The 12,224-nt window shown below is 37.8% G+C and overlaps 1 protein-coding gene across 4 annotated transcripts in view; it reads left to right on the top strand.

Moving 5' to 3' along the window:
- Positions 1-12,224, top strand: part of LOC111580163 (FERM domain-containing protein 5) — a 64,388-nt gene that overhangs the window by 36,442 nt on the left and 15,722 nt on the right. For all 4 annotated transcript variants that reach the window (XM_055009422.1, XM_023287785.3, XM_023287784.3 and 1 more), the window contains exons 2-4: positions 7,861-7,965; positions 9,750-9,792; positions 10,295-10,373. In XM_055009422.1, coding sequence (XP_054865397.1) covers positions 7,861-7,965; positions 9,750-9,792; positions 10,295-10,373 — 227 coding nt within the window. The remainder of the gene's footprint in view (positions 1-7,860; positions 7,966-9,749; positions 9,793-10,294; positions 10,374-12,224) is intronic.

Here is a 12,224-nt window from a genome sequence, read left to right as displayed (position 1 = left end):
AGAAATGGAATATAGTATTTCAAATTAGGTTTTTCACAGAGGACAACAGCATATAAGCTGTTAGAACTGCAAACTTTAACAGTATTTTTAAAGACCAACTTTTTAAAAATTCTTTGTCATGTATGTTTTCATCACACACAATGAAGGACAGAAAACTGTACATAAATCCCAAACAAGATAAACACCATAAAATAAACACTAAGAGTTAGAGCAGAAGAATAAGACTGAAGTTTGTCGTTGAGTGGAGCCTGGTAGGTCTGCGATGCTTTCATGGTGCTAACTTTTAACTGAAGACAGACAAGGATTGATTGTTTAGCAAAAGAGATCTGCCTGAACCTCATGCATTAGTGAAAATTATGACCTTGTAATAAAATATTAGTACATTTCCACTAGTTGGCTTGGTAGGTCTAACCTGTTTGCCCTCCTGCTTGTCAGCTCTTCATAGGCTTCTGCTATATTTGATTGAATGAACCATAAGCAGGATCCACTGATTTCCATCCTATAGTAAAACCTTAACATTATTTTTACATGTGCATTAAAAGCAGTTTTCAGACCTGCTGCTACTAAAGTGAAACGTCTTGTTGAACAGCTTGTGGTTTGCAATTTTTCCTCACATGACATCACTGTTCACCTTCTCATCCTTATCCCAAAGGATTACTGTGGTTCTAATCCTCTTATCACCTAAAAGTAACTAATAAAACCGAGCTCTGAAATTGTCGGTTTTGTTCTATGTAGCATGTAGAATTTGATTGAAGATAAGAGCGTGTTGATTCATCTCTGCTTTTATTTGAGTACAATGACATTGATGACAACGTGGCTGATTTGTTGAGAGAACTGCTACAGTGTCATCCAGGGTTAGCGCTAATTCATCAATTATGAATCCTTTTTGAGCGGTCTTAAAAAGATGCCTCTGCATTTGGCTGAATAGAATGTTCCTCTCTCATGAATCCCTCTTTTAAATGCCAACTCACATTTCATTCATTCAAATTATCTAATGTTGAGGAGCTTTAAAAGCAATTATCCATATCTCTCTATCCACAGCTCTCTTTTGCTTTTACTTATTCTCCTGATTCCTTCCATTTCTGGGGCAAATCCTTGCACATTCCCGCCGTGTTTTGATGGCCCACTTTTCGCTGTGTGAGACTGTACTGAAAACTGCTTCCCTGGTTCGCTGCAACGTCTTGTACAAAGACTCATTACTGTACTGCTGCATCACATTATATCAGTGTATGTTGTTAAAGCGGTCCAATTCTTGTTTGAAACTAGCAGGAAAAAGAAATGTATGTGCGTTCTGTGTGTGTACATCACTCCAGCATTGTGAAATCCTGTCCGTTTAGCCCCTGGCTTTGTTGATTTTTGATTTAAAATAGACTGAGTAAAGCATTTTAATCACTCAGGACATTATGTCACTATCTATTACATGCTCTATTACATGAGTCTCCTTCAGCCACCCAGGGCTGAGTAATGTACGCTAATAACCATTTTAAGAGCCACTGTGGTGACAGTAAATGCCCCACCATTCACTGAACAATTGCTTCCATACCTTTAGGAACTAATGTAATGGGTATTTGGCAAACCATTTGTATTTTGGCTCCTATTGAACACTGGATTTCAACTTATTTGCATTTACAAGTCACGTGTTTTCCTCATCCGCTCTTGTTCTCCTCAACTCAAACATTCTGGCTCATTAGCAGAGCAAGTTTCTAGAGTTTTACATTAAACACCTATAACTCTTTCTGTTCTGTCCTGCTAGAGGCTGTTTGTTTTCACCCCATTTGCCACTTTTATCTTGACAAATGTGTTGATGGTAATGTGTCACCTGAGAATTACCTCCATAAATGCAGTTTATAGCAGCCTTCTGTATGATTTTACAAGTGTTTAAAATTCCTTGACATTGATAGTTAAATATACTGCTGGTGCATCACAATGTAAAAGCACTAAACCAGCATGTGTTTTAGTTCACACTGGTCTTATTATTAATCATTCAGCAACAATAACACCTGTTAAAGTCTGGTGACCGTAACAGATTTATACAAAATGAATGTCTTTCTCTGTCCTCTGTATGCTGCAAACTAATGATTAATATTTAAGACATAATGTGTGTTTGAAATGATAGTTTGATATTTTTTTATGCTCTGTAGTGCAGCTGGCTGTGTTAGTTTATTTCTTTAAAATAGTCTGATAATGATTTATGCTGTAAAAAAACTGTAGGAAGCAGGAAACACGTCACTGTAAAATAATGGAAAATCACATTTTAACCATCAAAAATACAGCAAGAAGAAATCTTCCAGCCTTCATTTTAGATTAGATCAAGGCTTATAATGTTTAATGAAGTTGGCCTACATATGTAAAACCAAGAAATTATCTGTAATAGAATCATTTTATTTGACAGATTAGCAATGCTGATAGATATCGTACATGGATAGCAACACATTTATTTCACATTTTCATTAGAAAACTACTTCAGTCGAAGTCAATGTCAATCTTGATCATTCACAGTTACAGGTTTTTAAATTTATTGATATTTTTGTGTTGAAAAAATACAGGAAAAAAAATACAGGTTTGAAAAAAAAAATGTACATGCCCTAAAAATGCCTACTGTGGTTATTCTGTTTTCATCACAACTCATTGTAAATGCATAAACTGAATTGATCTGTTGAGACACCTGGTAGTAACTTGTGCACGAGGAAACAGCTATGCAGCTTTACAGAGCAAATGAATTAATTTAAAGCATCGTTTTGGTTTGAGACTTGATGGAAACAGAATTGATTTACAATTTTCTGCCGAAACAGCTTCGTGTTAGCCATAAGTGGTTGTGGGTTGCCCTTTGTGTGCTCCCAGTCTCAACCGAGGCTTCAGGGCCAGGGCTTGAACTTCAGTGGTTCAGTCAGGAGGCTGAATCGCTGTGACACACAAACCAGTGCAATCACTCAATCTCCTGGGACTAAAGAAAGTAATCTGCTTATGAAACCAAAGAAATCACCTCAGGGCTCAAGGCACCTTCAGCCTTACACTGCTGACACACACACACACACACACACACACACACACACACACACACACACACACACACACACACACACACACACACACACACACACACACACACACACACACACACACACACACACACACAGTCAATGGCATCGTGTTTCCACTGCCTCTCACTATAAAGTGATACAATCTTTTATTAATGGTCTGTGCTCCCACGTTGACATGGAGACCATTTTAATGATTAATCTGAAAGGAAAGTGCCCATTGTACACTGGGGGATCTTTAGGATGTGAGAGAGCCACTGTGTGTTGTTTTCACTTAGACGCACGTCAGAAAGATCTCTTTAATCTGTTGGTGTCTTTCAGAGATGCCCATCAGATTGTTTCAGCCTGTGAGAGACGCTTGTTGGCTCTGTGTGCGACTGAATTCATTCGTAGGCGGAGACGGTCAAACATTTATCACAATATTTTGACTTAATTGGTAGGAGACTGTTTCAGGCACAGACAAAAATATCAGATAAATAATACATAGAAATGTTTTATCAAAATATAGCGCTAGGCTTTCTATCCAGGTTACATGTGTGGAGGGTCCAAAGTGTTATAAATAAATAAAACGATAAGAAATGTGCCTAAAAAGAACAAAAGATATATAACGCTCTGCTCTTTGACTCATAAAATGTGTATATTAATGAGGTGCAATACCTATTACAATCTTAAGAAAAATTAAAGGATGAATATTAATAATGGTGAGCTCTAGTTTAAGAACGTATTGGACCATTTCACATTTGCAGGGTTAAATTATGTGTTTGCAGATTTTTTCAGATCATTATTTAAGGCTACAACTAATGATTATTGTCAGTATTGATCAGCCATTTGTTTAATCAATGAACTGTTAACATTGTGAAACACTATGTCAAAGTGGATGTCCTGAGATGTCTTGTTTCATTCAATAGACAAAACCACAGACATTCTGTTTATAATGATATTATAAAGAGAAAAAAACACATTGTTCTCAAATTAAACAAAAAGAAAAGAAGAGTCCTACTGATTAATTATTTGATTATTAATAATATTATGTTGTTTTTTTCGCTCAGTGAGTAACTGCCAAATTATTGCAGCTCTTTGCAGCTAATTGCAACTTTTATTTTTATGTATTTTTCTTTTTTAATATCAAACAAGTATCAGTTAAGAAAATGGTCCCCAATCAAGGCTTCTGGACTCTCACAATGGGTCATATCACCAAGGTTAAAATTTAAAGGTTGTCTTAAAAAGTCAGTTGAAAAAGGTACATTCTGAATGGTTTCTACATTTTCAGAATGACAATGGGATTTTGCTTTTAAATTCAAGATCAGCATCAAGCAATGTTTTGTCAGAATATTTCATTCAATGCTTCTGATTCATTATTTCCATATTTTTTGACATTTGGCCACAGGTGACTTATTACTGAGCAAATCCTTACAATTTATGCAAATTCTTCTCTCTCTCAGTTTGAGCCTGGGCCCATTTATTTAACAAACAAAGCTAATAATGTGAATGGGGTCACACCTGTTCACCTGATGGTGTTGAAGCTCCTTGTGCCACACGTCAACACCATTAAAACCTTTTTGCAAATCTGCTGAAGCTCCCAAAATGCTATATTGAGATGCCAGGAAATGGTTCATTAGTATTAATTAGATATTTCAGGGCATCCTTTCTCCTCTGCAATCACCTTAATCTTGCAATCAGAGGGAACGGCGGGGGAACAATGCAGCTGTGTCGGGGGCAGCGGAGAGCAAGAGAGGGGGAACGGGGAGGGAGGGTAGTGGGAGTGCTGTTGAATACTAACAAACTTGCTCTTTCCGTGCAACAAAGGAACAGATGTCCTTTCTGACTCAGCGTGTCCTCTGCTGCAGAACTGTTTTTAATGTTTCTGGCTTTGTTGCCCTCTGTGGCTCCCTATAGCTGAGTTCTCAGTCCAATTAGAAAGCTGAAGGAGTCGTCAGGCTTTACACTCTGAAACTATCAATATGTTTAGCTTTCTTTGTGTCTATGTTGTATTATAAGTGTAGAAAAATGGAATGTCTTAGATCTAAATTACCTTAAATTGGTGAATCATTTAAAATGTACATGCTTAATACCAAGAAAATTATTTTTTCTCGGAAATATCAAGCTTGAGAAATTGTATTTCTCTTTTCCACAATCCCCACACTGTGTTTCTTGTGCACATGAAGTTCATGTATACATTCAGGGTGTGTGCTGTTGTGTATTTCTGTTTTATTTGTGTCTATAAAGGCCTCTGATTCTTACACATATGTGTCTCCACATGCCCAAGGAGCCTCCTTCTTCATTTTTTCAAGCCTCTGTACTCTGCAGGCATGTCAGACTGGTTAGTGAAATTACAATGAAGTAATAATCTTGAAGTGACAGCGGCGAGCACCCATGAAGCCCCTCGGTCTCGCTACAGAAAGGTCAGTTACCTCCAGTCGCCGAGCTCCAATCGGCATTTGGTCACAGAGAGTCACGGCGGTTAAGCGAGAAGCCCGGCATTGACAGGCCTTTGTCGTAATGAAGTGCCTGTTATCTGCAGCCTGAGTAATGACGTGAAGGAGAGCGCTGCCAGGGACACTTCTACTTACCATCATGAGCCCAGAGCAAGGAGAAGGAGGCGTGAGACGGCCGGCTGTGGCTGTTTAACCTTGACCTTCACTGACTTCCTCATGAGTCACTGTGAGGGTTGAGGCCTGAGTCCTCATTAGACTGTAATTTATGAGACATGGACACGAGTTCAGACTGATGTCTTTGTAAAATCTTTTTCTGAAAGACCTTCTTCCATTACTCTCAGTACTGTATGTTGCATAACTGTGATTTAAATATGGTCTAAAATTTGCACCATTTTCTGATGTAGTTCAGGAAATATATGATAAAGGAATCAATAAATTCAAAAAAAAAATCTAAGCAAGCAGTTGTTGCTGATTAAGCAGATATTGGCCCAGTCCAATATTGACTGTCTTTTTGTCCTGCTTTGGTCTCGGACAACACTTGAGGTAAATATTTTGCATTTAAGCTTCTAAATCCTCAGCTATAAGGGAATTTCCACCACCACAGAACCAGTTTACTTCTGGTTCCTGAATCTAATTTAGAACTGTTCCGAGCATCTCCACCAAAAATAAATGCTTTCAGAACTGAACAGCTGGGCATGAGAGAATACCAGGGCCTCAAGTATAAACCACAACAGGGTCCTGTGTGGGTGTTGTTGAAAAAGAAAAAAAAACGTCACAAACCCCAAACATTCTGCATACCATGAATCTGTGCGTTATCAATAACTGAACCATGCAACTCTGCAAAATGACAATGAATATTTTCAACAACGTGCTCAAAGCTTGCAAATTAATAGCATGATCAGCCATCGTGCTTGTTTTCCCTGATCTATATTTACTGTTTGATACAAATTAGTGTTTCTGTTTTGCGAGGTGGCAGAAGTTTTGTCATGGAAAAGCTTAATGAACTCACCAGCTAGTCATTAGCTTTGTTAGTTCGCTGTTTACAGTGTGGAGATTTTTTGCTGGAAACTGGAAATTACAGCAATGAGAGCTGCAAGAAAAAAACAAAACAGAGAAGTTAAGAAGTGAAAAAACACTACTACTAAAAAATACTAGAACCTGCAGTGCAGAATCAAGTGATAATTCTCTGTTTTACATTCAGCTTCATCACTAAACCTATTGTTCATCTAATAATGTGGATCTGTATAGCTTTAACAGAATAGCTTCAACATGCTTGTTAGCTGTCTGCCTGCTGCTGGTTAATCACCTGTCTTCTACCCTCATCACATATGCTCTGCTGTGATGCTTCAAAGTCACAAAAGTCAGGACTCTGAAATGTCACAGGCAGCACAGCTTTACATGTTTAATTAAAAGTATTTAGAGATTTGTGACCTCTAAAAAACATTTCAGCTGTTACATGTGAACCCACATACAATTTCTGCTTTGCAAATTGAGTTTTTCTGTAATAATGCAGTTTGGCATTCTCATATGTTTCTGATCTGTGTTTAACATGTAGATATCTATACTGAATTCTACTGTCACTGATTTGCGCCTCTTGTGGCACCTTTGCACTGCTGAATTCATCAAAGAGCTCATTTATTCCTCTACTTGGCACAGTGCAGTGATGCGCCCAGTTGTAATAATCACCCTTAATGCACTTATGCAAATTATATCTGCATCTTGCATAGGTGTATAGAACATTTCCAGTGGGAAATCAAGAAATTATTCTGAGCAGTACTTAATTTGTTTCTGTCCTGTCATCTTTGGAGGCGTTTCTACACAGTGAAGGCTCTTTCAAACAGTGTTGTGTGCTACAGTTGGATCTCCACCAGAAAAATAAAAACAGTAAAATCTCTTCGAGTTTGATCCAAGTGTTCTGTTTGAAGCCAGGATGTTCAATAGTGGTATTTAGACTACAGCGTTGTGCAAAGTGAAGTGTATATATCAGATATGCATTGGATACAGTGTAAGTTTGTCTCTGTCAAGTACACACAAGTATTTCTCCAAGGGAAGCTTCCTCATGAGGTTCAGAATGCAAAGTATTAGCAAAACCCCAGTGAGATCTCAGTACTTTTAATCCATTCTCTCTTTAAGCTCCTTTTTTTTAGCTGTGTGACAGGGTTTATTCCAGACACTTCAGATGGCTCTGGCTGTTTATGAATATTAGATGAATCCAAGATATCTCTGGTGGAGTTTGAAAAAAAACTGGAGCACATTCTGCTAGCAGGAATTATTTCTCATGTTTAAACTCAGGCCAGCCTTCTTTTTGTTGAATCCTTTGGGTTTGAGGTGATTTGTTGCTGTTGACATGCTTACTAAATTTTTAATTTTTTTCTCTTCTATTACAGCGGGATGCAAAGGGACAGTATCTGTTTGACCTCATCTGCCACCACCTCAACTTACTGGAGAAAGACTATTTTGGCATCAGATATGTGGACCCGGACAAGCAGCGGGTAAGTGTTTGTGAACATGGCAGGGAATCTTTGTGAGCAGCTTATGCACATTTTATTCATTGATTTCCCAGTGAGAGCCTTCAGATGGCATTTTTGATTAGATTGAGTGTAATTTTCTATTAAAAAAAAAAACTGAAGAAAGAACATTCATATCATTCCGGCTACTGTAACAAAAAAGAATCTCAAACATTGAAGGAAATCAGATATATCATAGTTTAAAAGTCTGGAAAAGTGTGCTATATTTTTACTAGAGCCTGACGAAACAGTGGCATTGCATAACCTGTCCAGCAGAGCATCTCCAACTCCATTCTTTACAGCAGTGTCAGCACTGTCTGCAGCACATGTAGCAGAGCCCACATCACAGCTGAGCAGATGGTGGCGCAGATTCAAGCTGTGTCTTCATGGTAGTAACTAGTGGCTAACTAGTTTGTGAAATATATGGCTGGAAAGTTAATATTCAAGGGCCCCATCATTTTCTCTTTTCAATACAACTCTGACATATTTGTATAAACTATTGGCTGATATATCGATATCAGAATTTCTTATTCCCTAAAATCTGTATTAGCCCTAAAAATCAAGCATCAATCGGGCTCTAGTTTTTAGTTATATGGTGCTTTGAGTGTGTTTTGTGATATGATATGGCACCACTTTAACTATTTAAAGGAATACTGCGACCTTTAGGTAGCACCTTTAATCTTTTTCTTTCTGAGACTGCGATTAAATTATTGATACTCCTTTCATGTCTGCACATTAGTTTTGGAGCTGGAGCGAGCCCTCTGCTTCCCATCTGTATGCTAAGCTAAGCTAACTGCCTCCTGGCTTTACCTACTTTTTCAAATCTAAAATTTTCAAATCTAACTGAAGACAAGATGGTAAATAAGAGAAAAATGCCAAAATATCCCATAAATAATTAACAATAGGTTCCAAAAGTAAAGCCTGATAGATGAGTTTGTAATGTGTCTTGCTATATGCGACTCATCCAAACTTTCAAAAGTAGAAGTTGTTGAATGTGAACTAAGAATAACTTCATACACAAATAACTGCGTTGCTCTGAGTCTGTGTGAAAATCAAATGCATGGTTGTCCTTTGAAAATTGGATGCATTTGATTTGGTCAAAGGCTGAGTGTGAGATTGTGGTCCAGAGTGAAAAGTTGTGTTCTTCGGTTTCTCTTATTCATGCTGCCTTTCAGACTAAAGGCTGCTGCATCAGGCTCTCCGGCTGGGAGGCATGTAGTCGCACTGCTTGATTCATGAAGTATTAACATGTTCACAGATCATGTTGTAGTCCTGCAGACAAGAGCCGGGTCCTGCTGAAGCTGCATTTCCCCTGCTGTCACTCAGGACTATTTTGGTGGTTGTTGCTGTGGGTGGGTTGGGTTGGTGAGAAGGAAACCTGGTGAAAGAATGAAGACTCTGAGTTTGGCCGTAGACCAAGTATAACTGTCACCATGGGCTTGCAGCTCCTTCAGACAGTGTCTCAAGAGATCCCTGAGTGTGGAACAGAGTCATTTGAGCTCATTCGCCTCAGATCTTTGATGATTTCATGAAAGAAATCCCTGCAGTTTCTTTATGTTCGATGCAGCTTTGACATATTGCACAGTGCTGTTGTAACACCATGCGTTGTGAAAACAGGTTTCCCCAGAAAACTGTCAGTAGTAACAGCTGAACATCATGGCAGCTGACACCGCAAGTGTGAGCTGAATGATTTGATGTGTTGGTTACTCACAGAGGATGTTTTGTGATGTTTAATTATTAGCATTGATCTGCTTTTCTCTCTAATGCAGCACTGGTTGGAGTTCACAAAATCAATTGCAAAGCAGATGAAATGTAAGTACTTGAAGGTTTTTTTATTTGTTTAGAATCTCTGAGACAGTAATTAAATCCTTTATCCTGAACATGGAGTATGCATTGATGCTGATGAATGACATGAAATGTTTGAGCTCGTAGAAAATACAGCGATAGTGATTTAACAATATAATTTAATTTTGTAACCAACTGTTAAAAATCTGTAATGTTTTTATTTTTAGGAATTATAGTATTAGTTTATTTGACAGGCATGATTGATCATTGTAAAAAGTCAGGCTGGAAGGCACATTTTAATTCTGGGAAAGACATAACGCACTACAATAAACATCCACTAGTTAATAACACCACAGTTAACGAGAGTCCATACAACGTAAGTCAGTAAAATCATGCAAAATACTGACAGAGGCTTGAGCAAAACGGGTGACTGTGTAATCAGTGTTAGCGTCTTCCACATTCTCCTGTTGATTGATTAATCTGTGTAACTGAAATTATTCTTGTTCATCTCCTGTGTTTGTTTCTGCAGCTCAGCCTCCATTCACTATGTGTCTGAGAGTCAAGTTCTATCCTCCTGATCCTGCTTCTCTAAAGGAGGAAATCACTCGGTATGACCTCCTGTCGTGGCTTTCACTTCAGATGACTTGATAAAGGCTCTTCATGTTTTTTTCTTCTACAGGGAGAGTTTGTTTCACTTTAGCAATAAAGAAGAGAGACAGATTTTTCATGCCGAGACCGTCGTCTGACACGGTGGCTAGTTGTTGTTTTGTTTCTTCAGATTCGACTGTGGCACAGATTGTGCTCTCAAACTTTTAGACAGAGCAAACATGTCTCTTTCTAAATCATTATTTATGGCCTTTCATAATTAAAATGCTTGAGTACTTTACCGTCTTAAAACAGAACACAGTTTTGAAGAGCTGTGAGGCAGAGAGGCATGTAAAAGCCTTTCCTAGTAGCTCTGAAAGATAATGGCCAGAACATGGAAAAGCAACATCATATAGGATTTTTGTGCTCATATTTTCTCATGGCTGTTCCTCCTAAATGGTGTCTTATCTTAATACTTTCTAAAATTAATTTACAGAAATTGGTGGAAGTAACAGATCCACTAATGCTGAGCAGACGTGAGTTCACACTTCCTCCAGATGACGCTGAGATAGGCAGCTGGTGAATGTGTGTTTGCACAGTTTACTCATGTATTCATTATTGACCGGAGGGAGAGAAGTCCACTCTGTCTTTGAGGGGTAATGAGATGAAATGTGCGCCACATGTAGAGTGAACATAATGAACAGAGTGCTCAGAGGAGAGAGGGGGCAAAGGGTGTTGACTGAGAGAGAGTGAAAGTGGGCAGTAGGGGGATGAAGGACAGAGTGATACATGATTATGGCAGTGAAGAGGGCAAAGCACAGAGGGCGGGAGAGGATAAATAATCAGTCACACACACAACAAGACGGTCTGTGCTCTCTCTAATATTCTGTGGGGACATTAACCCTCAAAACAGCAAAATCTGCCAGCCGGTGTGAAAGGCTTGTCGTCTTTTTTAAAAAAATGTCAAAAACGTCAAAAATCCTACAAGCCAAATTAACCAAATTAAAGCTTTAAATTCTGATATTTCATTAAATTCACTTTATTCTACGTCTCATTTGAAGATTTGCATGAGTAAGATTCTTTTAAAAGCTAAAAATTCCATGATGCCAGCTATGAGCTACAGTCATGTGACAAAAAAATTCAGGTACTTTTCAGCTGAACTGCAGGCTGTTTTCACACAGAGCAGATACGAGGTAAGAATGGAAACACATTAACAATGTAGTGTAGTAAAATATTTATACTGTGCAGAGTCACCATGTTTTTGCCTGTATTGGTAACACCTGTGGGCAGTTGGAAAAAGGTTGTACGTGTTGATTCCAGCGTTTATTCGATTTTGTAAACTAATTTCCATTTTGTTGTTGTTGTTTTTAAGATTTCTGACATTATAACTTTGTCACCCTGCACAGTATACTCATTTTCAGTTATTTAACTACTAGCTATGATTGTGTTGTTTTTTTTCACAGAGGTGATGGATTTCATATTCCTGTGAAAAATAAGCCTACACTGAAGAAAAATGTGACAGGAGCAAAAGAGGGCCCAGAAACTGCTTATGGTTCAGAGAGTTCATACCAAATACAAATTTTATGTGTTTATATATAATTGAGGGACTTTGGAAGTCCATAGGATGCATCTTGCATACAACTTCATTAAAATAAAAAAAAAAAACTAGTTTTTTTATGTTCATTACAATCATGTCTTTACAAATTCCATAATTATTATTTAATATGGAAACAATCACTTATTAATAAAAAAATGACTGGATATCACTTAAATGTCAATTAAATAACCGTCCAAATTTAATAACAACCACCTTCTAATAGATAAACATTAATAAAATGAGTTTATTCAAAAAATGTTTTTATTGTATTCTTTTT

The sequence above is a fragment of the Amphiprion ocellaris genome, chromosome 3 (assembly GCF_022539595.1).
Source record: "Amphiprion ocellaris isolate individual 3 ecotype Okinawa chromosome 3, ASM2253959v1, whole genome shotgun sequence".
Taxonomy (NCBI): domain Eukaryota; kingdom Metazoa; phylum Chordata; class Actinopteri; family Pomacentridae; genus Amphiprion; species Amphiprion ocellaris.
Note: the sequence above shows the minus strand (reverse complement) of the source record. Positions and strands in the feature narration are given on the sequence as shown.